Source organism: Eutrigla gurnardus (genome assembly GCF_963514095.1).
Source record: "Eutrigla gurnardus genome assembly, chromosome: 8".
Classification (NCBI taxonomy): Eukaryota; Metazoa; Chordata; class Actinopteri; order Perciformes; family Triglidae; genus Eutrigla; species Eutrigla gurnardus.
The window spans coordinates 5,166,085-5,193,113 of NC_139922.1; the positions used below are offsets into that span (position 1 = coordinate 5,166,085).

The 27,029-nt window shown below is 40.6% G+C and overlaps 1 protein-coding gene across 3 annotated transcripts in view; it reads right to left on the reverse strand.

Annotated features, from left to right (window-relative positions):
• Positions 1-18,484, reverse strand: part of LOC311017527 (paired box protein Pax-7-like) — a 47,094-nt gene extending 28,610 nt beyond the window's left edge. Inside the window, exons 1-4 of one of the 3 annotated variants that reach the window (XM_084015928.1) lie at positions 18,154-18,484; positions 16,889-17,124; positions 16,526-16,667; positions 16,087-16,215 (exon numbers count right to left, since the gene is read on the reverse strand). In XM_084015928.1, coding sequence (XP_083872054.1) covers positions 16,087-16,215; positions 16,526-16,667; positions 16,889-17,124; positions 18,154-18,238 — 592 coding nt within the window. In that variant the 5' untranslated portion in view covers positions 18,239-18,484. Of the gene's footprint in view, positions 1-16,086; positions 16,216-16,525; positions 16,671-16,888; positions 17,125-18,153 lie in introns of all 3 variants that reach the window. The other 2 variants (XM_084015929.1, XM_084015927.1) reach the window with 2 other exon arrangements.
• Between the last annotated feature and the right edge of the window lie 8,545 nt (positions 18,485-27,029).

The window sequence follows — 27,029 nt, forward strand, 5'->3', positions numbered from 1 at the left end:
CAGAAAAATAGAGTAAAGTACACACACACACACTTCCTCAGTACAAATCTATTTAAACAATTAATTTGATTTAATTTTGAAAAAATAGCTCATTGTAATTACTTAAATGTTCTAGGGAGAGTGATTTACGAGGAAATGCAAACCCAGTTCTGTGTGCTCATCTACGAGTCTACAGCTTTCAACTTTTTGTTTATATTTGACTTTTCCTGTTCTGAAGAATCAAACTAAAAGTGAATCAACGTATATAAAATAAGTCTTTTAGTGGTGAATGCGATGCCTCCCGATGGGATCCAACGGCAGGAAATAAATGCTGGAAATTCATAATCATTGGTGGTAATGGTGGTAGACTTTACAAATCAATAACCCAGGAACCTGGTTGAAATAAAGTAGATATACATTATAATACAGTTATGTCGATAAGGTGTTTAGCCAGGACTCTAAAACTAGGATCAGTGTAATGTCTGGTTTAGACACAATATCAGCTGATTGGAGGCCGATGGCTGCGTCGACTCAGATCGGGAATGATAATGAGTCGCAGGCCTTTGATCCCACCCATGAGACATTTTAATAAACTCATTTTGATAAAAAAAAATACCCACCATGTGTTTATATTTTAACAGGAACATGACCTGTCTGAATTTACTGTAATTATATTGTTTCTGTAATTGTTTAATTCTCTTTAGCCTAATGAAGACTTTGTGAGATCTAAATAAATAAATGAAGCATTTGAATATTGTTTGAAACCGTGCTAGTTCCCTGGACTTCTATGTGAAAACTGACGGAGGTCTGTGATGTGATGTGATGTGTATGATGTTGATTTAGAGTGGACAGCTGCTCAGTAGACAGATAGTTCTGTGCTGACCAGTTCTGGTGGAGGATACTGACAATACTGTTCCACACTTCGACCAAGACATGAGGACAAAGACTGACAGGGCTCTGGAGAGCTGCATGAAACTAATTATGGGTCATTTTGAAAATCATATTAGTTCCAGTATAATTACACTCAGGATCTGCTTTCAGTGCTCCATAGGCTCTGACCAGTCCAACAGACTACACTGGCTCAACAACTGATGAATTTATTAGTGCAAAACCATTTCTTGCAAAACAGCGTGTTGACGTTTTGTCCACAGCTGTTGTGTTCGTGTATGTGAGAGATGAAAAAGGATGAAGTAAAAGTCTTGCTGTCACTGATAACCATCTCTTTCTCTGCTATCTGCTCGGCCTTTAGGGCAGGATTTAACCCACCTGCCTGCTCTCCTCAATGCATCAATCTCCTTTCAACATTATAAACAACCGTCAGGTGGACACTCTTGGATTTATATAACCCATAATAACCAACATGATAGAGCTTTTTATAGTTACAATGTTGATGGTGTAAGATTTTTAAATTATTCGATTATTAGATAATTAAAAACGGGTTGTGGTCGTGCAGCGCTCTCCAACAGAGGACCAATTTCCCTGACAAACTAGTTGAGTAGAAGATAGCTTATTATTTGCCAATTACACAGACAGAACACGACATGTTTAGCCTTGCTTAGCACGAAGAACAGCCTAAAAAATGATTCTCCCAAACAACAAAACAGCATGGTGAGGAACGTTTCAAGGGAAACCTGTTTTTTTTCCTCAATAACATTTGCTCTTGATTTCTCAAAAATCTGTTTCAAATGAGTGCATGGAAGGAGGTCTTCATGGGGAGGAGGTCTGGGGTGGTGGACGGTCAAAAACACGCTGCTTTCACCAGCAGGCTGCTGCTCACGTACCGCGTGAACCACGTAGTTTTGTTATGTTTTTGTTGCTTTTCAATTTTAGAGTAATTTACTGCCAAACCATGATATTTCATACTGTTTTAAACTGTGATTGTTTCCAAAAATAAAAAGTTTCCCCGGCAAAGTCATTAAGAGCACAGTCTGTGAACTTGGACTGGGAAGAGAGGAGTTTGATGAGTATGAACATGGTGTTATAAATGCTACAGGGTTCGCAGTCACCAGACGACTGAATGGATCGGTTAGAGGGTTTAGTTCCGTTGCCTCTCTAACTATGTAGTTTTGTAGCATTATTTCTGTTTAGTTTTGTTTTGTGTTTCCATGGAAACGAGTGCAGTTTAGTTGTATGGAAATGTAATTTTGTTGGAGACAGGTTTGGGGGATAAATAAACAAAAACTATGTTTATTCACCATGATATTTGATAACCAAAACCTTTTTGGAGGCATTTTGTTCCCTGGCATGTATATTCACCAGTCCAGAACGTTTTGCACTCTTGAAGCATAAAAAAGAAGAGACTGGAGTGAAAGGCGTACAAAACACAGGATGTGTTTGTGTCTCCTACAAAATGAAGTTCCCATACAGCTAAACTAACTTTAGAGATTTAGATTTATTTGAGGGATAGGCGGTTTTAAACAGATTGAAAGATGTGGTTAACCAAGGAAACTAAACAAAACATGTTACAATATGAGGTGAGTTTAAGGCAACAAAACTACTTGGTTAGGGTTTGCAAATAACATCATGGTTTGGCTTAAAGTTACTACAAAATTGAAACAAAACAAATAGGTAGGACACCAACATCAGTCTCCTGGCGGAAGCCCTGGGTTTTGTGACCCGTCCACCATCCAGACCTCCTCCCTACGAGGATATTGAGAGCAAACACGATCCACAACAAAGTACGTTTCCCTTGAGACGTCATTCACAATGCACTTTCATTGTGTTGTGTGGTCATTTTTAGGAGAGCAGGTTGGTGCGTGCCTGTTTACCTTTTGGAAACTTTAATCAACTAATTCCATTCATCAGCAACATATTCATCACCCATTCCAAAGACTACATCTAACAGACCAAATAAACACAGAGGGTACAGACTTCCTTTAGGACTACAATCATGTCCACCGCTGGGCTCTGGCCTGTCCTCAGCAGCTGAGGAGCTTTGGCTGGAGGCGTGTGAATAGATGGGGACCGAGTGAAGTGGAGAGGTGCTGGCTGTGGCTCTTTTAGTCATCTTTTCTTGGCTGTGAAGCCTCTTTGGAGACGTCTTTCTGGTCAGCTGCCTCACTGACAAAGTGGGCTCACCTTAAACAACAGAGGCCCGGGAGCCTCTGAGCGCCTTTCAAGGCCAATAGAGGCAGAACCCCAGGGGGCTGCCGGCCATGAAAGACCATGAGCAGCCTCACCGCACTCTGCAGGACTTCAGTAAACACTTCCAGACTGAGTCAATAAAGCTGAGCACCCGAGCAAAGTGCCGCCTGCATATTTAAGAGTTAAAGAGGTCAAATGGTGCCGAGGCATGACATGGAACAGATAGATGTGGGAGGTTGTTGGAACAGCATTTTGTTTTTTTATTTAGGTATCGCTGTGTTTTAACATATTGAAAGTTTACATTCCTGATGAAGAGCAAGGTTTAAAATATATGAATGAAGCTGAGGCTGCTATGGTCGTACATTTCTCCAAACCTTGTGTACCGGTATTACAATAAATTCACCACAAGTCACCCATTTCAGAATAATAATGACATCCATTGAAAGAGTGCATAACAGCTCTCAGTTGCTGCTCAGTGTTTTATTCAACGAATATGTATTTTGTAACAAAGTTTACTGTAATAGTGTAATTAAATTTTTGCTGTAGTGGCATATTTTCATTTGACTTGGAGAATTTTATGCCTGTACCAACAATACAGGGTCTTGAATTGAAGGTCTGAACATTTGACTAATTGAGGCCAAAGCCAAAGTTTTAAAATGGATTCAAAGAACACAAAAGAAAGTAAAATAAAATCTGCCAGTTGGCATCAGGAGCCGCTCCGCCAACAAAGGCCTCGAATTCAAGCCCAAGTGAGCAAAACTGAGCTGAAGCCGAGACCAGCGCTGCAACGCTGCCGCTGCCACTGCACACGCTCCCATTCACACAGTTCAGCATTGTTCCTGCCTTTGTTCCAATACATCTCCAACACAATGGTATTTAGTCACAACAAATGCAGCAAAAGTGTATAGTAAGCAGCAGGAGTGGAGTGCGTGTGCAACGTAGGCACTTTTTATATGATGAGTAAAATATTTGCCAAAAGATTTAGGAAGTCTGCACACTATCTGTGCTGGAGAAAAAGAATGGAAAAATCCCAACTTTTGTTGTTTTACAAAAAAAAATACTTGACTGCAGCCACAGACATATGGTCTCACAGAAAGCTATAGGATCTGTTCGAGGCGAGCTGTGTGCTCTTAGTAAACGCTACATAGAACTGGCACTGAACTCAATCCAGCCCACACAAAGATGCTGGCTTTATCAGGGCATTATGTCTTAGCAAACTGCTATTAATGCAAAGTCTTTATCTTCTTTCCTCCCCAGGCACTGGCATGCATGTGTCTTTATTTAGTAGATAAAAAATAGCCATAAACAAAAATTGCCGACTGTCAATATAAACACTGATAAAGATTAGAGCTGGGAGCAAATATAATAATAAGAGGCACTCTTAAGATATATTCGACACAGCAAAGCCCTCAGTGGACAGCTGCAGGCTTAAAGAAAGCAATTGCAGAAAGTTTTAAAGAGCAATAGAATAATCTTATTTTGGAAGAGAGTAGATTAACAATCAGAGCAGTGCAAAGAAAATGAAGTGATTTATGCTTGTTGACTCTCTTCACAGATTCTGGTTCAAAAAGCTTTGAAATGTATTCTGATACGTTTGTAAGAGACGGAGGGATGCGTGAGCTCTTCACCTGATGCTCGTCACTCCAGGGCCAACGGTTCTCCTGCTTATGATGTCACCGTTCATGCCAAAGCTGGCCGAGCCTCTCCGACCCACTTTCATGCAGTATGTGTGATACACTTGTGTATTGTGCGTTCATGAACCGGTCTAAAAACTGTAAATTCCTGGTTCTATTTCAAATGATTCGACTCACAGTGAAAGCCACCCATACATTCAGATATTTTAGTTGCTGAAACACATTGCAAAGTAGGAAATTAAAAGGTTTTCTTTGTGATTTCAGTGATTTCTATTTTGACACGGTTCTATTTTTTTCAGTCACAAGCAGCAGCTCAAGATATTCAATTCTTGTGGCTCTTTTGTTCGGTAGAGGTTCCGTGCTGTCGTCACTCTTATGTAAGTCTTTCATGGGTGTAACGTTTTATATTGTTTGTGATTATTTTGTGAATCTTATGATCATACACTTTTAAAAAACATAATTTTTGGCGTAATAACATAATGAAAAGTATTATTTTAAATGTTTATACTTTATGGACAATTAAAGCATTTATGAATTTGGTATTAGATTTGTCCATATCGCCAACCCTTACAGCGCACAAATCCAGTAAAATGTAATATGGTTGTCAATGATGGAGAAAGCTTACAATCTGAATTCTCTCCTCAGTCTGTGGCATTTCTACTGCATCATTAAAATACCTCACAAATACATAGTTTAATTTCTTTAAAAAAGAGATCAAAGTAGTTTCATAAAACAGCTGCAAACATAACTCAGACAGGAGGATATTATACGTTTGTTGGGAACTATATTCAGCGGGCGGATTAATCCACAGTTGATTCCCTAGTGAGTATTTGTGGCAGCATGACAGTGTATGTGGGATTGAGTCAAAATAAACTACATTGTGTGTGTTCATGGAAGCAACATGTCATCCAGAGCAACAATGAGGCTCATTGATGTGTTTTTAACAGTTTGTGGACAACAGCTCCATGGCTCAGAGGAAGAAGATGTATCAGGCTTTGATACACACTATTTACAATTCTATTTACCTGATATATGATTCCTTTAGCCAATATTATTGAAAAACACTCCACTAACTTAAGTAAAGCAGAACCAAACTATACCTATCTATCAAGCCAGATGAAATAAATTAGCTTAACTTCCAGCATGCTTTACGGATTATCTACAGACAGAGTTACTCTAGATGGTATTAAGTCTTCAACTCCACCATAATCTGAGAGTTATCCTTGATCAGGACGTGCCCTTCAACTCCCACATAAAACAAACTTCAAGGACCGCCTTTTTTCACCTATGTAACATTGCAAAAATCTGGCAAATTCTGCTGAATGCTCCATGCATTTGTTACTTCTAGACTAGAATATTGGAATTCCTTGTTTGCAGTCTGCTCCAATAAGTCTCTTAAGACTCTCCAGTTGATCCAGATCACTGCAGGTCATGTTCTGACAAAAACTAGGAAAAGCCATCATGTTACTACCATATTAGCTTCTCGGCACTGGCTCCCTGTAAAATCCAGAGTAGGATTTAATATCCACACCTACGAAGCCCTTAAAGGTCAGGCACCATCATGACTCATAGTTCATACCCTGTTATTGGTGGTGAGTCAGAGCATTCAGCTATCAAGCTCTCCTCTTGTGGAACAAGATCCCAGTTTGGGAGGAAGACACACAACTGACTTGACTGGGCACATTCATGGTCCCCAGCAGCACCATCACTATGTACTCTTACAACTGCTATTTCTGCTCCAATTACATAAATTATTTCTGTCACATGGATTGACTATTTTGTAATTATTTTGTTCTTTTATTCTGTACACATGAATCTACTGCACATCTGTCCATCCTGCTTAGTTAGTTGTTGTTGTTTTTTTGTTTAGGGAGTTTTTCCTAATCAGACGGAAGGTCCATGAACAGAGGATGTCATACGTTGTACACATTGTAAACCCCTCAAGGGAAAATGTGTGGTTTTGGGCGATAAACATAAAAATTTGAGAAATTGATTTGAATTTCATGTGCATCATGTGCCTGAGTACCGGAGAGCCACCAATGGAGCATGGCCATGGTAACGCTGCCATGACAACTTCAAAAATAATAGCCCAAAAAAGATGACAGGAGTTGGAGAGAAAAACACAAGAAACTGTGCATCACTGACAGGTATTTTTAAAATGTTAATTCTTTCAAGCATATACAAGCCATCAGGCAAACCAGTGAGCTGCTGCATATGTGATTACCTCCGTCACTGATGTTACAGCGTAGCCCTGTATATCATATGGTGACCGACAGAGTGACAATGTTACCAGCCGACGTGGTACCGTGAAATAATTAATACGGTCAACTTTATTTGTAATGATTAGTAGCCTGGGCAACAATGTGCTAACCAATCAGAAGCCATTCTGCAGGACACAGTGATATGGAGTTGGACATGCTAGAAGCCGACATGTTTACCGAAGCTGCCCTGGGGTCCCAAGAGCAACAGCTATTGAAGTAAATGTTACTTTAATCTAAACTCCAGGTACAGCTTCATTTTCTTCAGTTTCTTTCTATATAAACACATTTCAAAAGCTCCAAACACTCAACATGCTATAGAATAGTGAAACAGTCTAAAATGTGTTTTTATCTGCACATTTTAAAGGTCAAAGAGCATTTAATTTTGTCCTTCAGGAGTTCATCTGTTTTCTTCGCATTATTTTATTATCAGCTGAATTGAAATCATTTCAACATGAGGGAGCACTATGTTACACCCAGTCCAGAAACACAGACCTATTACTATGTTGCCTTTAGTTGTCTTTCCTGTACGCTTATTTCTCCAACAGTATGAAGACACCTGCTTCTTGGAGTGGCTGTGGGAGGCACAAGGTTTTACTTCCACCCAACAGCAGTAAAATGTGCAGTGAGTGGACCACAGCAAACCCTCCCACTGCAGATGTACATTCATTCAAAGCAGGAGCATTAGAGTTGCCGATCAGCTTGGCAGCGCAGAGGAGAAGCTTTCCTTTCAGCGTTTTGCTGTTGTCTAGCTCAATCGTGTCACTTTGAGGGACTCTATTCAGAGGTATTCATGCATCTGCCTTCGAGCCACAATGGCCGCCACTTTATAAACTGTCAGCCTGCTTGCCACAAGCCTTTGCTTCATATTGTTTCATTTTCTTTAATAAACTTGGAGGAGTTCATCAACTCATTCAATGGCAAATGCAGGCACAAAATAACAGACGGCCTCCGAGTCCATTTGGGGTTTTTTCCCCCTTTTTCTTGTTAGCAACTGTTTGTGTATCAGACCACGCGTGAAAGAGGACATATGGGTTGTTTTGTGTCCACATGCTCAACGTCTATCAGCCTGAACAGGGCGGAAAATGCTAAATAACACTGACTTCAAGGCCAACATTTGTGTAAAGGGAAAATTCTTCATACCAAGTCTACTTATTTTTAGTTTTCAAACGTGAACTTCTTAGTGATTCTTGTGAAAATCAGGCTGTATGATCCCATCATCTCTGAGGACAGTAATGCCTTTTTCTTCCAGTGACACGTCCTTTTGATTTTTAACTCTCACCAACAAAACTAGACAAAATAACAGAGTCTATCACACTAATTAGTTTTGAGATATTAAATGAATGTAATGGTGTTTTTTTTTGTTTTTGTTTTTTTTGTAGTTCTTACTACAATAGATGTCTCCAGGACCCTGCAGTATTCTCTCTCTATATAACACCATTTATCTAAATATGTATTAAACTCTGAGTATTTTTCATACTCAAACCCTCTGTATCTGGTTAAATGTACTGTATTTATGTTGACATCGGTCTACAGGTAGAGTTAAAAAGCCGCCCTTCGAAAACATTAATCCTCGCCTCCATTGCAAAATGTGAGCTTCATTTGGAGACGGGGAAGTAGATACCGAGATACAACTGGAATTTAACGAGAAGGCAACTAAGAGAAGGAGGGAGCTGTGATTGCTGAAGCAGGAATAAGTGTTTAAAGGTAGCAGAAATGAGATGAATATAACGAGGTCAAATGATCAGTTCAGATAGAGAGAACGACAACCTGCAGTGACCAACACAGACACACAGGTGTTGTACAGACAGAAGAATAATCTGCACCTCATGGGCGCAGGTCACAATTAAACACAAGGGGGTTTGGTTACGGAAATATGGAATACCGCAAGGTGGCGCTGTTTTAACACCGCAGTGAGGTAACGTACCGCTATACGTCTATATCTATACTGCTGTGGACCCAATAGTGGTACTGTCATACAAGACCAATAATATCATCATCACAGTATGTGGCAACATTATTATTATTATTCTGCTCTCAAAGACTCTCCTAAAAATTACATTCCCACTCAACAAAACTGTGAATTACATTTTGAGGGAAAACACGTTTGTTTTGACGTTTGCTCTTGACGTATCATATTAGCTTCAAATGAGTCCACAGAAGTCTATGAAGGGAGGATGTCTGGGTGGACAGGGAGGGAAGGACAGGGCTTCCACCAGGAAACTGATGTTAGTGTCCTGTTTTGGTTTGGTTTTTTTGCGTTTCTGTATTTCATAGTAATTTGAAGCAAAACCATCATGTTTTTTCTGAACCTACCCAAGTCATTTTGTTGGCTAAATCTATGGTCTGTAGCTTGTATACCAGAGGGATTTGTTCAAAATATTCATATTTAATTCAATAATGCCAAGGTCAAATTAAACATGCATTCTCATAATTCCAAACAATTACACAAAATACATAAATGACTCATTTTGTCAGCAAAAAGCCAGAACATTGTGTAAGACCAGCTCACTAAGCCAAGATAGTACTGTACACGGATCTATTTCCATAAGGATGCAGTGGGAACAATGCTCACTTCCCATCATGAGAGTGTGTTAAATATGTGGCTCAAATCATTTTAATGCAGTGACGGAGAAATGGCCATTAATCCACTTTCATACCTTTCAATAGCGTGAACATTTATTCTACCCCCCCAAAATTGCCGGGCCTTTATGCCCCAGTAATCTCTGTATATTTAAGGTCATTTTCTAGCCAATTACACTGGGTGGTTGCATTCGGTGAATGTGATTTCCTCCATGGATTGATGGAGAAAGGCATGAATAAGCCATCTAATAGATCCAAGCACACAAGCCCTCTTGTACGGAAATTTCAAACAGGATTTTAGAGATGCATTTAGTCACTCGCTAAAATAATTCCCCAACACAGGATCTTTACATTCACTGATAATATGAATACTGAGTAATACACACCTCAGTTTTATTTTCTGTCTGTCTCTACGGACATATTTGGCCGATTATTCTTAAAAAATAAATGGCAACGATAGGATAAATAAAAACCTTTTCTAAATATGATCATTAATGTTCTTTGGCTAATTGTAAGTAAATAAAACATTTTTATACTATATTTATCAAGTCCTTTAAAGCTAAAAGCAGTGCAGCGTATTCTTAAAAGGCGGCCGTGTTTAATCCTGCAGCTAGCTGTGAGGAAGGAACCTCTCTGAATGCCGTTTGTGTCGCGGCTCTCGGGGCCACGTTTCACAGGAGAGCCAAATGAGTGGATGAAAGCAGATCACCGTCTCCTTTGACACATCTTAACTTACTGGCGGCTAACAAAGAAATAAAATGTATCATGTTAACCCTCTTAAACTCTTGATTTGTTTTCCCTCAACACTTTATTTGAAATGTGATAAATATTCATACAAATCATTTCCTCACATGGAAACTCTTGGATCTCCAGTCATTTGAAACAAGGTTCTATGTGTGACCACTAAACGGGGTTTGATGTAATATGAATGTAGAAGAACGTGTGATACACACTGACCATGAAACTAGAGCTGCAGAGCTGCACTGCATGAGCTCTCACCGAGGGCTCAGTTAAGGACCAACCAAATTGTTGACATTTTATTAATTTGTTCTTGCCATATTGTTTGTGCTATGTTTAGTGATTTCTCTGTTTGCCATTGTCTTGTGTGTATCCTTTGCAAATGGGCTGTTAATGGGATGCCCGAGGCCTCTGACTGCCCTCAACCCCGTTTTGCCTGTTTGCTCTTTGTGCAGCGCTCCTCTTTTGTTGGCTGATCAGCTTCCCATTGGGTCGCCAGACAAGATTCTTGGCATTTGTCGGCGAAATGAAAGGAGGATTAAGGGATGGCTACTGAACACTCCATGGCAAAGAAGTGGGCTGCTATTCTCCTATTCAAAGCCCCCTCCCAGTTCAGCAGCTCCCCTTTATATATATTGGTTTTCTCAAAGACATCGCTGAGAAGTCCAAAGTGCTACGAGAAATGAAAGAAAATCAACAAGTAGGTCAGCCCAGAGAAAAATGCTAATTGATGTAGAAAAAGGGAAAAAAAACGTAGGCAACAATTAGCTGCATTCTAATCACATGTACGGCTTTGAACACCAGATTCATCTATCAATTACTGAACTGATTGACCTCGAAAATATCAAAAATAGCAACAATGCCCATTAATTGTGTTGCTGATCATTTATGTATAGTTTTTATGTTTGAATGGGAGTAGTAACTGTTACTGTCGAGTTGAAACATTTCCTCTAGATGTGAGGCCTACACATTATTATTATTATTATTATTATTATTAGTAGTAGTAGTAGTAGTAGTATTTATTTAATTATTTATTGTGTATGTGAGATTTCTGGAAACCACATGTGCTGGTAGAGATGAGCATCAACTCATCAGTAATCAGCTTTCAGGATTCATGTGTTTCTGTTTATTGAATCAATTTATGATTCAGAGCAAGAAAAAGAAAATGAAGTTTTGCTTTTACGGCATATGTGGTGCAGTCTCAGGTTATGCGTATTATTAACATGATTATTTGACTGTGATTAATCGTGATACATCTGGAAATTGGAAAATATCCTTAAAAGTCATAATAAATTATTATTATTATTATTATTATTATTATTAATGTATGTATATTGAAGGAGGATATTTCATATGCAATATCTGAAAAACACATGTAGGAAACCCAATTTACAATAATAATCATGAAATATCTAAAAATGAAATGAAAATGGATGTTCTCATATGATACATATTTTAAATATGTATTTTACATATATAATAATAATAATAATAATAGTTGAAACCCACTTTAACCTTAAATATTGCTTAGATACTTTCTACATTAATTGACTCATTCATTGAGCCTCATTAATTGTGTGATTCTTTAATCGTTGATTTTTTTTGCTGAAGTTGCACTAAATTCCCATGTATTCCTCAATAAGCATTCTACCTCACATGTTCTAGGTTTGCTTCTCGTTTTTCCTATTTCATGTCTTCATGCTGTTCTTCAGCGCTGCCATGGTGACCTACTTTCCTCATGGGGATCAGACTGTGATCTTCTAATGCTGTCCCTGATCCAAACATTAACCCTTTCGTTTTACGTAAGGAGAGGAGACCTTAACAGGGTGGTAAAATATACAAAATCATCATTGTAATTGGGAGCATTTAGGTTGAATTTTATTAAACATGTCTGTGACTGAGAAGGATATCATAATATGGATAAAGCAATAAACCCTTTTAGATCACATCACCTGTTTAACAATATATGGCTAAACATAATTTATATCAAAATCCAATATTTCTTTCTTCCTCGAAAACAAAATATGACGTGCTCTTACATCAGCTAGTACCATCCAATTGAACCAATAACGCCATGACATGCATCCATCCTTCAATCAGAGCGAGAGAAGGTGGTGAGCTAATCTTTTCAATCATCAAATCAAATTCCTTGTTACGTTACGTCCAGCCTCTTTATGTTTGAAACCATATGGAAGCTGCTGAATTACATTTCAGCTCGACATTAAAATGCCTGCCGAGTGAACAAACAATTTCCCTCCAATATTCTGGGGAGGGAGAGAAAATGTTCCTCTGAACAGAAGCAGTGGTGTTGGGGGGGGGGGGGGGGGGGGCACAGAGGCCCAGACAGGTCCTGTCTTATGCAGCAAATGGAGTTTAATTAATAGACAGGCACGCCTGAAAGCAGCGCTGGCACCAGCTAATATGATGAACTCTCATTGTGGCAGTGTCACCGCAAATGTTTCTGATAAGCAACAGCAGCAGAGGATCAAAGCCTCTAAGCTGCTCACTTTGCTCTGCTCTGACAGGCTGAAACACGGTGCATGGATCCTGTCCTCAGGTCTGCCTCAGGTCAGCATGAATACTAGAGCCTGCTCACGACTTCAGTACTCCCATGACAACATATCTACGTGCATGAAGCACTGTGTGGATTCCATAATGTCCATAGGGGAGTAAAATGTCAAAGTCATTCCACAGATAATTAATTACTTAATGGCAATACTGGATTTTACCTTCACTCGTCAGATATGTTTTTACTTGATTAGGCATATTTTCAGAAATGTTACTATAGCCTCACATAATACATTGTTATTGGACACCTCGGTCTCACAGCAGGTTGGTGTGTTGGTTCTCAGAATGAAAAGAAAATGCCAATGGAAAGTCAATGTTTTGAAGGACACACAACTTAAATGCATCCACATATTAAATATTAAGCCTACAAAAGCCAGTCTTAGTGGACGGACAGGGAGATTGATGGGTCCTAAAAGACTTTCAACCATGAGACCGTTGTGGCCTAACTTTAATGTATTGAAGCATAAGCAGTTTTGTTGCCAAAACCTCAGTAGACTTTAATGGTGTGACTATTTTGTGAACTGCCTTAAAACTGTGTTGTATAAGAATATAAAATATTATCATATATGAGTATTTTATCCAAATCACCTGATCCGGGAGTACCATTTGTTTATGTTATTGTATATGACATGTTTAATAAATAAATGTTTCAAAAGATAAGGGCAGCAGATAAAATGTGCATTAAATACAGATCCATCATGTGTATTTGTAGTCTTTGTTTAGTCATTACAATTTCAAAGACAGACATCCATCTGCAGTTTTGTGTGTGATGACTTCAAACTGCCTATTTAGTCTAAAATCCCCAAACTGTTCAATTTAAAGACAGAAAAGCAGCTGATGCTCAGTCCAGAGGAAATGGAAACAGGAAACATAGAGATATTTACTTCATAAAGGACTGAAATAATCAATCAATTATCATAGGAGATGAGTGCATTTCTTTCAACACAAAGATTATCATGATGACAATCCTAGAAGATACTGTTCCACTATGTTGCATGTTGGCTTCCAGCCTTGTTGTCTTTTCTTCAATATGTCTCTTAAAAATGAGAATTTTTGGTGCGAGGCAGCGGGGGAGAAAGGGGAGGTTAATCCCAGTTTAATACACTGATGCTCAGCCCAGGACCGAGGCTGTGATGATTGTGTTATCTCCAGCCAACATTTGGGTCTCCCTCAATTTCAACCCAGCAAAATATCTGGGAGAAAGTGCAGATGGAGTGGAGTAAGTGTGGATGCCCGGGGAAAAGTGTTATTAATAGCTGTAATAGAACTTCCCACAGCCTGCGCGCTCCGCAAAGCTGCCTCTCGTCACTTCCACTGGATTTGTTTGAAGTGCTCTCTCCATCCTCACTGTCAACCTTTTTTTTCTTTCAACCAGGCTTATTCTGGACTCCAGGATTGACACCATTTTCCCTTATAGGTTATGCATATCTTTAGGACACAGCATATTGACTAAACGCTGCCTTAAAGATGAAAATAGCGTGCATCCGTCAGTGTTAATGAGAAACTCATCACAGATCATATATGGCAGATACCTGCCCTATCGTTTATATTAACAATCTGCATCATAATTAATTACAATGTATTTTGAAACTATCATACATTTTTACATGACAGTAATCTACTGAATATCCGTTTGCAATAAGATCAACAGTCATATTTGTCATATACAGTATCCTGGTGCAGAGATATAATGATACACAGTAGAGGCTTAATTCCACAAATGTGTTAAATATACACACATCTATCATTTCTTACCAAATCAAATGTCAGCTGTGTAAGAAAATGTCGACTGGCAAGTAGAAAAGCACCCGTTTGTCGAATTATAAATTGTTTCATTACAAAGATTGAATTATAAATGTCATGTGCATTTGGTGTTTGGCTGGTTTTAACGGTTGTACAGACATAAAGTTGTAAAAGTAGCGCATGTGGAAACAGTATCTGATGAAAAATTATAAAGATAAATAGCAGGCCTGTGTTTGTCACAGTAGCCCACACTCACACCTCTTTCATTCAGCCTGAGATCCTGCCAACATGCCACCAAAAACAATCCCATAAAAGCAAATGAAATGAATATTTAAAAATACAATCTGAACAACACGAGAGGAAACCTTAAAATCTCATGAATTTGCGCCGCAGGCACCACACAACGAAGTGAGCCGCTGAAAGATGAAAGTGAAAAGAAATAAAAGGCTCAATTTAATCTGCTTTAAAGCCCTTCAACAGAATGCATATGCCTGGAACTGTGAGAGTGAGGGCTGATAGGGGATAAATATATTTCTTACCATGCCTTCAAGCTATTACACCCCTCTCCAACACAGACGCCTATTCAACAGACACCGGTTTCATTACCAGCTGTAATAGGCTAAGTCTTCAAATTATTAAATGCCAGGCCCGGCTGACAGAAAGACACTAACTAGGCTGATCTTTTGAAGAACATGAAAAGGAGGACAGTTGATAGCGTTTGAAAAAAAAATGTCACCAGCCGAACCAGTGGTCAGGCAACACTGGGAGCTACAGGCCCTAAATCTAATTAACAACAGCTGATTGTGGCAAAACGCTCCAATCCAACAGTCCAACAAGACAAACAACAAACTGACCCCAGCAACACTAACAAGCACGAAACAAGTTGTATTTACTTCTATGAGAAAAAATGTTTCATCCATCTGAATCATTAATGCTTGAAAATATTTATCGATAACATTAGCCTATTACAGATCAAATGTAATTGTCAATCATTAAAAAAATGCATTCTGCACACTTTTGATTCAAATGTTTCTATAACACGTTTAAGGCAATTGTCATTTGAAATTGTCGTCAAATTGTATTAAATGAATAGGCTACGTTTTGATTATCGTGTTGGGGTATTTCTCTGTTTATTTGTATTTGTTGTAAAGTTTGGAGCAGATTGTGAATTTGACGTGAGACGGCCGCTGTGAGGCCGCGGGCCCCCGGCTCCGCCGGTGAGGGGCGTCCCTGTCAGGCCGCCTCTAATTGATATTGACTGGCACATCGGTCATCTGTCAGCATTGCTTTCAAGGGAGCGTTTAAGCAGCGCCACGGGAGCCCGATGCGCTCCGGCGCGCCCCGCCATAAATAATGAAGCGGCTCCTTCCTCTGCTGGGAGAACAGCTTAGAGGAGAAACCCGGAGCGACAAAGCGCCGTTTAGGACCGATTTGTTGACACGTCGTCGCGGAGACGGTAGTCCGACCCGCGGCTGGCCGTGTGTTCCCCTCGGGCCTACCTTTGTCTCCGAGGATGCCGTCGATGCTGTGTTTGGTTTTCTTTTCTCCGTCTTCATCCTTTTTATCACACTCGTCCTCGTCGTCCTTTTTTCCAAATCGAGCTCGAAGTACACGGCTGATCGAGCTCACTGCGAACAGAGACCGCTTCAGTATGCTATAACAATAATAATAATAGGCTAATAATAATAGTAATAATAATAATAATATCAATTATAATAATAATCATAATCGTAATAATAACCATAATAACAATATTAATATAATAATAAGAAGAAGAATGATAATAATAATGTTCATAACAATGATCATCATAATAATGATAATAATAATATAGCCTTAGAATAATGACAAACCTCAGACTGAATTTTCAACACCTTTCCCTATTCTTTTGAATCAGAAGCTAGCGGAGAATGAAGGATTTAATTGAATGCGGCTTACCAGAGGAGGCCTCACCTGAAGGGACTGTGCTTCTGTCACAAACCCCGTCCTTCAGCAGCTTATCCCGGATCTCCCAGCTGAACATGCCGGGGTTGTCCCGCTTGTACTCCTCTATCCGCTTCTCCACGTCCGGTGTGGCTACCTGCTGCAGGTGGGACCGCGGAGAGAGTCAGGACACGGGGAAAGAGGACGCCAAAGGCCGCAAACGTGTAAAACACGAAAACGGAAATGAATGTGCAATAGGCTTCTCCACATAAAATTAATTTAAAATGTGTATTATTATTATTATTATTATTATTATTATTATTATTATTATTATCATTATTATTATCATTATTATTATCCTTGTGCCGTTCTTCTCACCCTGGGCTTGCTGCCTCCTATCGCTCCGGGCCGGATGGACCCGGTCTCCTGGTAGCGGCAGAGGATCTTGGAGACGCAGCCGTGAGAGACGCGCAGCTGTCGGGAGATGACGCAGGGCCTGATGCCGTGGTGGGCCATCTCCACGATCTTGTGTCGGATGTGGTTGGGCAGCGGCCGGCCGTTAATGAAGACCCCTCCAAGCTGGTTGACCCGTCCCTGGCCAAGAGGAGTGGACACTGCGGGCCACACACGGAGCTTCATTACAACACGTCATCATGAGCATGCAGCCTAATTCAAATTAAATGCCATTCAGGCCTTTATTATTCGATCAGTGTCAATTGTAGCCTAATAAAGTGTAGTAGCTAAATATCAAAGGTAATGTGCTCCATGTATTAATCGGTGACCATTTTGTCAACATATATAAAATGCGTCGAAATCCCCAAAGGAAACCGTGACGGAGTCTGTAACAATAATGTGGGATTTCTTCAAGTGCCGTGCGCCTGAAAATGCAATAAATGAAAGAGAAAAGGAGAAGCAGGGATAACATTCATCTTTGTAAAACGTGGTGGTGAATAATGCAGCGGACAGAAGGGCTCTTCACCTCCTCCAGGGTCGGACACACGTGAAGTGCAATCTGCTAACAAGAAGAACCTGAACTTCAAGAAATCCCGCATTCTTTGTTACTGTCTGGTTTTCCTTTGGGGATTTCGACTCAAAAGTGTTGACAAAATGGATGATTCATAAACGAAGTGCAACACGGGACCTTTACTTTTTAGCCTCGTAAGACAAAATAGGCCTATTATTACAATTTTACTAAGACAACAAAGACTGTTTTAATATGTAGGCCAAATAAAATGTTTTAATGCGATTCCTTCACAGCAAAACAAGTTCCAGCCTGTTGTCAAGCTATTGTCTTTCATGTTTAGCCTAGAAGCTAAGCTAATATTATAATATCTGATTCCAATTGTAGTAAGATAACAAAGATATTTCAATGTGTGACGAGTTGTTTTAACGTAGTTGTATGCTAAGTCTCATAGTAGACATATAACAACTTACTACAAGTTTAGGAAGATAAGGTCATTACATTTTAATATGTGAAAAAAAAGAGTTGATTTAATGCGATTAATTCACAGCAAAAAAAAAAGTTAGTGGCCTATTGTCAATCTACGTCTTCACATTTTTAAATTGTGCTCTCATGTTTTCAGTCTCCTCACAAAACCTGGTGTGTCCAGGTCTAAAAGCCCACCGGGAAGAAGCCCCGTTACCTTCCAGAGGGAATCCGGTCCGCGGGTAGTTCTGTCCGTGAGCCGGGCGCATCATCCGCGGGACCGTTCCTGGCAGAGATGACATTGTACCATTAAACAAGATACAAAAGGAAAAATAAAAGCAAAAAAAAAGGCGGACACGTTTTAGACGTCCAGTCCAAGTGTAGACTTGTTTGGTCACAAGTGTTCTGACGGTGGAAGTGACGGGTCCAGTGTGCGGCGGAGCAGGAGAAGCAGATTAAACAGGCCGACCAACATGAAAGCGAGCTGCGCTCGAGGAGCGGCGCTCGAGGAGCAGGTTGAAGAGATTCGGCGGCAAAGTGCAGCACAGTGTGAAGCGACAGCAGGGAGCCCTTACACTGTTAATGTGCTCACAATATACAACTGTCCTGTCTCTCACATGAGCTTATTTAACCGCTGTGAAGGCTGGGCTACACTCACGGTCTCCCGGGACAAGTCTGGACCAGGCGGGCCCAGCAGGGGGACGGGTCGCGAGCACCGATAGGTTCTTCAGCTTTCTCTATTTCCAGAGAGAAAAGCTCCAACAAGTTTCATCAGCCAATGGGAACGAAGGGATAAAGACGAAACACGCACACGCACACGCACGCACACACACACACACACACACACACACACACACACACACACGCGTACACACACACACTGAGGCTCTGCACATTACATGGGGTTGACCCAAAAACCTGTCAAAATGCAATGCAATACGCTATAATGCAATAACTGCAATAAACAACAAGTCCTGGTGATACTATGGCGGCACTCCTGTGTGGTCTTTATTTCTTTTATTAGGTATAAGGCCTGCATTATCTACAGCTCGAAGTAATCAAAACGCCTAACAACAAGAATACGATGCAATAAAATAAACTCCAATGCAGCGCATCTAATAGGTTATAAATAATATTATTATGATTAGAATAATAATAGTAATACAACCATGCTGTTTTGACAGCGGTGAGCATATTCTATGTAGGAGTCCAGGTAGATTTTTTAAATATATATTATATATTTTATTAAGGCTGCATTCGAAGCCTACATTCAAGGAACGTGTTTATATGTAGCATAAACCTCAAAAACTGTTGACTTTAATTGATGTCCATATATGAATAGCTGTGAGGCTTTTATTTCTGAATAGAAACAGAATACTTCACAATTGGCAGAATTGAAGCTTTATGAGTGGAGTTGGAGTTATTCATTATTTATAGGGTTATCTTTCACACAGTTTTTTCAGACCCAGTTCACCTCTCTCTGTATTTTCCCACCTGTACCTGAACGCTGCTCTTCCCGCTGTAACGTGCGCCACTCAGCGCTGACCATCAGACGCACGTTCACGCACATGACGTTTTTTGTTTTTTGTTTTATTTTTTTGCGAAATTCACGCTTAAATGTAATATTCGGGGCCACAGAATGACCGGACGACGCCGTTGGCCGTAACCATAGCAACACAGTCCTGCCAGCGTGCGCTCCCCGAGAGGAGAGGATGTGAGTCTGTTAGAGGAGCAGCTCAACATTACAATGTCAATGTCGATTGATATGACACGCGTTTCATTTAAATGCACACACATCTACTAAGCGATACTATACACAGTGCTGACTGAGAGTATCATTCGGCAATATTTAGATATATGCAGCAAACTGGATGTCATGTGCTGACATTCCCCGAAAATATAATAATATAATGCTGTAGGGCCTATCAATATTGCTCTCCGTTACTTTTACACAAAGAAATGGAACTATGCACACAGTTGTGAAACCTTGAAGCACATGTCTAAAAAAAACAACAAAAAGGCTGCTGAATGCTAAACATAATCCCATTGTTTTCATGCAAATGACATTTGCATGAAAACAAATAAGGCCCTTTTACAGCAACCATTTTCACATGCAGTTAAACACAGGTGTAATTAATAACATTAACTATGGCCATTCCTTTTTAGTTGAGCCGGAGTCCTGGTATTGAGCATGCTGGCTCAATGATCGCTGTGACAAAACAGAACCATGATTCATTTGATCTACTGAACTACACCTGTCTTGTGTGAAAAAGCACTATCAATAAATGAGACAATCAATATATAAATAAATACAAATAGAGTCAACATAGTTCATCCCCCAAGGTCTTGTTGTCTTAATGTGGTATTTTGGACTGATCTTCAATCATGTAATCAATGCTTGATTGATAGTTTTCATATCGAAATATGAGTGTGTTTAATGGGAGTAATTAAGCCTTTAGCTTTGATGATGTTTATAATGTTACAAACATCAAGGTAGATTTGTGGTATCAACCCAATAATTGCTGCAACGGTTTATGAAACATAACAGGATGGTCATCATATACTTCTATCAGAATGTTCTAAGTCCCTTTTACAATTTTTTAATTAGTTAATTCGTTATTTTTTATTTCTGATATGTCCCAGCAAATATTTCCTGCTGCGTTGGATCAACAAGTCCAATAGCGTGATTTTATTTCAACTCTTTGCCGACATAAAAAAATAATCTTGGTGGTGATTTAGAGGAACACTGTTTAAAATAAAGAACTGAATATGATTTTCATTAACTTTGTGTTGTTTAAAGATGTTGTATTTTGGGTTACATAAAAAAGCTAATGTATTTTGTACACTAAATACTGTTTGTTTGTCTATTACAATCCTCATTAGCAGCAGCTATTCTTCCTGGGCTCCATAGTTAACACAAAGATACATTCATACATATTCATATTGTTGTTATGACATTCTTATAAAAAACATCAATCAGGTTTGTTTCTTTTTGTTGTTGCTTGTGTTGTTTTTTCAAACCCAATACAAGCTACAAGAAAGGACTACAAAAGCTGACAGGTAACCAGTCTATCACAGGGCTGACATGTAGAGACAGACAGGTAACCAGTCTATCACAGGGAGACATGTAGAGACAGACAGGTAACCAGTCTATCACAGGGCTGACTTGTAGAGACAGACAGGTAACCAGTCTATCACAGGGCTGACATGTAGAGACAGACAGGTAACCAGTCTATCACAGGGAGACATGTAGAGACAGACAGGTAACCAGTCTATCACAGGGAGACATGTAGAGACAGACAGGTAACCAGTCTATCACAGGGCTGACTTGTAGAGACAGACAGGTAACCAGTCTATCACAGGGCTGACATGTACAGACAGGTAACCAGTCTATCACAGGGCTGACATGTAGAGACAGACAGCTAACCAGTCTATCACAGGGCTGACATGTAGAGACAGACAGGTAACCAGTCTATCACAGGGCTGACTTGTAGAGACAGACAGGTAACCAGTCTATCACAGAGCTGACATGTAGAGACAGACAGGTAACCAGTCTATCACAGGGCTGACATGTAGAGACAGACAGGTAACCAGTCTATCACAGGGCTGACATGTAGAGACAGACAGGTAACCAGTCTATCACAGGGAGACATGTAGAGACAGACAGGTAACCAGTCTATCACAGGGCTGACATGCAGTGGTGTGGTGGTAGTTGATGAGGTGGGTGTACTGCTAGGTAGATGGGTAGGTTACAGAGGAGGAAGTGGGTATACTCTCCCATATATTCCAATGGCTTTCTGGCTGATAGGTGGGTATACTGTAAACCACCAGAAAAAGAAGTGGGTATACCCCGTATACCTGCGTATACCCTCCACTACACCACTGCTGACATGTAGAGACAGACAGGTAACCAGTCTATCACAGGGAGACATGTAGAGACAGACAGGTAACCAGTTTATCACAGGGCTGACATGTAGAGACAGACAGGTAACCAGTCTATCACAGGGCTGACTTGTAGAGACAGACAGGTAACCAGTCTATCACAGAGCTGACATGTAGAGACAGACAGGTAACCAGTCTATCACAGGGCTGACATGTAGAGACAGACAGGTAACCAGTCTATCACAGGGCTGACATGTAGAGACAGACAGGTAACCAGTCTATCACAGGGAGACATGTAGAGACAGACAGGTAACCAGTTTATCACAGGGCTGTCATGTAGAGACAGACAGGTAACCAGTCTATCACAGGGCTGACATGTAGAGACAGACAGGTAACCAGTCTATCACAGGGCTGACATGTAGAGACAGACAGGTAACCAGTCTATCACAGGGAGACATGTAGAGACAGACAGGTAACCAGTTTATCACAGGGCTGTCATGTAGAGACAGACAGGTAACCAGTCTATCACAGGGCTGACATGTAGAGACAGACAGGTAACCAGTCTATCACAGGGCTGACATGTAGAGACAGACAGGTAACCAGTCTATCACAGGGCTGACATGTAGAGACAGACAGGTAACCAGTCTATCACAGGGCTGACATGTAGAGACAGACAGGTAACTAGTCTATCACAGGGCTGACATGCAGAGACAGACAGGTAACCAGTCTATCACAGGCTGACATGTAGAGACAGACAGGTAACCAGTCTATCACAGGGCTGACATGTAGAGACAGACAGGTAACCAGTCTATCACAGGGCTGACATGTAGAGACAGACAGGTAACCAGTCTATCACAGGGCTGACATGTAGAGACAGACAGGTAACTAGTCTATCACAGGGCTGACATGCAGAGACAGACAGGTAACCAGTCTATCACAGGCTGACATGTAGAGACAGACAGGTAACCAGTCTATCACAGGGCTGTCATGTAGAGACAGACAGGTAACCAGTCTATCACAGGGCTGACATGTAGAGACAGACAGGTAATCATCAATAATCATCAATAAAAGTCTTTAATTAACCTGCATGTCTTTGGACTGTGCAGGATGCTGGAGAACATGCAAGCTACAGAAGGCACACGATCCCAGATTTCGTTCCAGGCTCCTCCAGCTGTGAGGCGGCGGTGCTAACCGTGACACCACCATGCAGCCCAGATCTAGTTCCTCACAGATCGTGTTTTAATCAGTTGCTTTGAGGTCTCAGGATAATGAATGGTCCTGAAGCATGCCAACGAGTGTAACGGCACACACGCAGGAGACTCAACCCACTTTAAAAAGATGAAGCATATTGGACTTCCTGATTGCATGGTTGGATAGATGATGGATGGATGGATGGATGGAAGGATGGATGGATGGATGGATGGATGGATGGATGGATGGATGGATGGATGGATGGATGGATGGATAGATGATGGATGGATGGATGGATGGATGGAAGGATGGATGGATGGATGGATGGATGGATGGATGGATGGATGGATGGATGGATGGATGGATGGATAGATGATGGATGGATGGATGGATGGATGGAAGGATGGATGGATGGATGGATGGATGGATGGATGGATGGATGGATGGATGGATGGATGGATGGATAGATGATGGATGGATGGATGGATGGATGGAAGGATGGATGGATGGATGGATGGATGGATGGATGGATGGATGGATGGATGGATGGATGGATGGATGGATAGATGATGGATGGATTGATGGATGGATGATGGATGATGGATGGATGCATGGATGGATGGATGGATGGATGGATGGATTGATGGATGGATGATGGATGATGGATGGATGCATGGATGGATGGATGGATGGATGGATGGATGATGAATGGATGGATAGATGATGGATGGATGGATGGATGATGGATGGATGGATGGATGGATGGATGATGGATGGATGGATGGATGGATGGATGGATGGATGATGAGTGACTGGATGGATGAATGATGAGTGGCTGGATGGATGATGAATGGATGAATGGTGAATGGGTGGATGATGGATGGATGATGAATGGATGTATGGTTAGATTGATGGATGATGGATGGATCAGTGGATGGATGACAAATGGATGATGATGGATGATGAATGAATGGATGGAAGGATGATGAATGGTTGAATGATGGATGGATGCATGGATGATGGAGGGATGAAGAGAAAAGGGCTGTTCGACTGCAGCCAAGATCTTTTTTAATTGTAGTAATGGAAGTCTTCTTCCTATGCAGACTGTTATGAATGTATTTATTTTCAAACTACATGAATGAAGATCACATTGTGCTCCTTCAGTTATATGACCTTTTACTGTTGGCTGTAACATCGTTTAAATGGAACATGGTTAAACAAACAGTAACAAACAGTCATTTTCATGCTACATTACTCCCATCAGACGTCATATGAAAACACACACACACACATTTTTGTGTAATTCAGAAATACTGATGCTTTTCATGAATGCTGTAAAATAGGAAGTGGGTCAAAAGATAATTTGGTTTATATATAAAGACAACAAATATCAGGCTGTAAATCAAGCATTACAGCTGCATGCTGGTGTAGGTTAGCACTGCCACCTGTCTGTCTCTACATGTCAGCCCTGTGATAGACTGGTTACCTGTCTGTCTCTACATGTCAGCCCTGTGATAGACTGGTTACCTGTCTGTCTCTACATGTCAGCCCTGTGATAGACTGGTTACCTGTCTGTCTCTTCATGTCTCCCTGTGATAGACTGGTTAGCTGTCTGTCTCTACATGTCAGCCCTGATGTGGTGTTTCCTGTCTTCACCCAATGCCGGCTGGGATCGGCTCCAGCCCCCTCGCATCCATTGCTCATGAATGGATGGACAGATGGAACTAGATCTGAACAGAGGGATAAAAACATTCAATGCTCAAAATTATATTATTAATTGTGATGTTTCTCTGATCTTTGATTTATGTATTGACTTTAATGACTGGATAATGTGTCCTGTGTTGGCCTCAGTTGATTTACCGTGGCCTCAGGTGCTCCAACAAACAAGCAGAGCAGAACACCGGCTGAACGCGACAGTGGAGTTCCATCTGTACCGCTTGTCCTCCGCTGACACGCAGTGTGCTGCAGCCAACATATCATGTGATGGGCTGGTCGCTTGTTTTTGTATTAATCAGTTACATCAGACACATCTTCACAAATGCCAAAAAGAAAAGAGTCTGTGTGAGCCACATGAAAGTAGCAGCCCCCATTTACCATGCAGTGTGTCAATTGGTTTCACTTAATCGATCTTGGTGACCAAGCCATGAAGTGATGCGTCTGATGTCCCACAATGCTCCAGTTCACCAAACAGCAAATGTCAGGCCTGCCTGCTCCGAAGAACATGACTTTCACCTCTTTTGAAAGACAAAATATTTCTACATCAATACAACAAATGCATTTGAAATATGCCAGTTTTTCTGTCAAATGCATGCTGGGATGTCATTATGTGCATGTTCTTTAAAAAGAGAAAACAAATATGCCGTTAGATTTATATTCATACAACATCACTCAGGGTCAGGTGACATTTGGGGCCTAAAGGTGCCTCTTCATATTCCCAATAAATAAAAATGAAGCTGCACTGGAATAACTGGGATTAACTCTGCGTTCCTCACTTCTCTGTGAAGCCCCAGATCTGCTGTGTTGTCGTTGGAAGAAAATAATTTATGCAGGAAATGTCACATATTGATAGATTTGACAAGAGTGAAGGTGGCAAGAGAACAACCCTGTCTCTGACAAAATGACCTTCCCACTAAACTAACTCAACTGTATTGAAAATTAAGTTTCCAACACATTTTTATTTTAGTTTGTTTAAACAGTTTGAAATATGAGGTTCACAAAAACAAATCATCATGGCTTAATTTAAAATTGACTATGGAATTGAAACAAAATGCAACATCAGTACTTTGTTATGTTTAGGCCACAAAACTACTCTTCAAGAGACAAATTTCCCTATGGGACAATAAAGTCTATCTATCTACTTGGCTCTAACGGGACACTAACATATCTGACTTCAGGTGGTCCTGTGTGCTACCAGTCCACCGCCCAGACCTCCTCCCTACGTGAACTTCCACGGACTCCTTTGAAACTCATTTGTGGTCATTCAAGAGTAAAATTCCACCATAAAATAGGTTTCCCCCAAAAAGCAATTCACAATGCAGTTTTGTTGTGTGGGAACATAATTTTTAGGAGACCAGGCTTAACTAAGATGAAGGATCCACTTATTCCCAACACATTTTCAATGAAAATCCTGGTTGGAACACTGTAAATCTCAATCCAGGTTCTTCTGGTCATCTGTTGCCTGCATCCATGTCTCAGTGCTTGACAGGATGTTCCATACTCAGCACTATGCTGCTGAATTGGCTGCTGTCATTTTGCTCTGCATCAGAAAGCATGGAGGTCTCACTAAACAAGTGAAACCCAAACGTTAGCTTAAACACTAATCCAATTTCAAATGAAGGCAATTATTGCCTTACAATTTCAGCATCCTTTTTTTGAACTGTGGGGGGATACTGACTGTTTTGGCCACCATAACCAAACCCCAGTAATCAAGATTATGAGTGGGCATTTGATACAGAGACGTTGTGTATAAATGGCTGCTTTGCAGGGGCTTTGAGTTGCAGTTTGTGCCAAACCAAACCTGATGTGCGGCTGACTGTAAGTTCACATGTAGTGTCTCCGTGTGGGTCAGGAATCACACTTCAGCTCCCCATCGGGCCCCGAAAGCCTCCAGCCACACGAGTACACCGGATCATTCTACGGGTAAATACTGCTTCTGACTGGAGGTGAGTAGTAAATAAACTCAGCAATTAAACTGGATAGACTTTCATTTCATTGTCCCTTTTGTGAATGTAACTATCTTTAGCGTTGAGGAAGAGAAAAGTCATACTGTGTCCAGTGGGAAATACAAAAATAAAGTCAAGGATTTCCAAAAGTTAAAGGCGGCACTGGAAACATAACTAATTTCTTACGGTGGGGTATTTTTTACTGTTTACTGGCGTGTTACGGCTCTGTCGAAAGCATCGCTAACTTGTTTTTTCACAGGCGATTACAGCAAGAACAAGACGGGCTCACAGGCCAACAGAGCATGGGACCTTCATGAGGCTGAGAGCCACCTCCGGGATCAATGTTGCCATTTTGTTG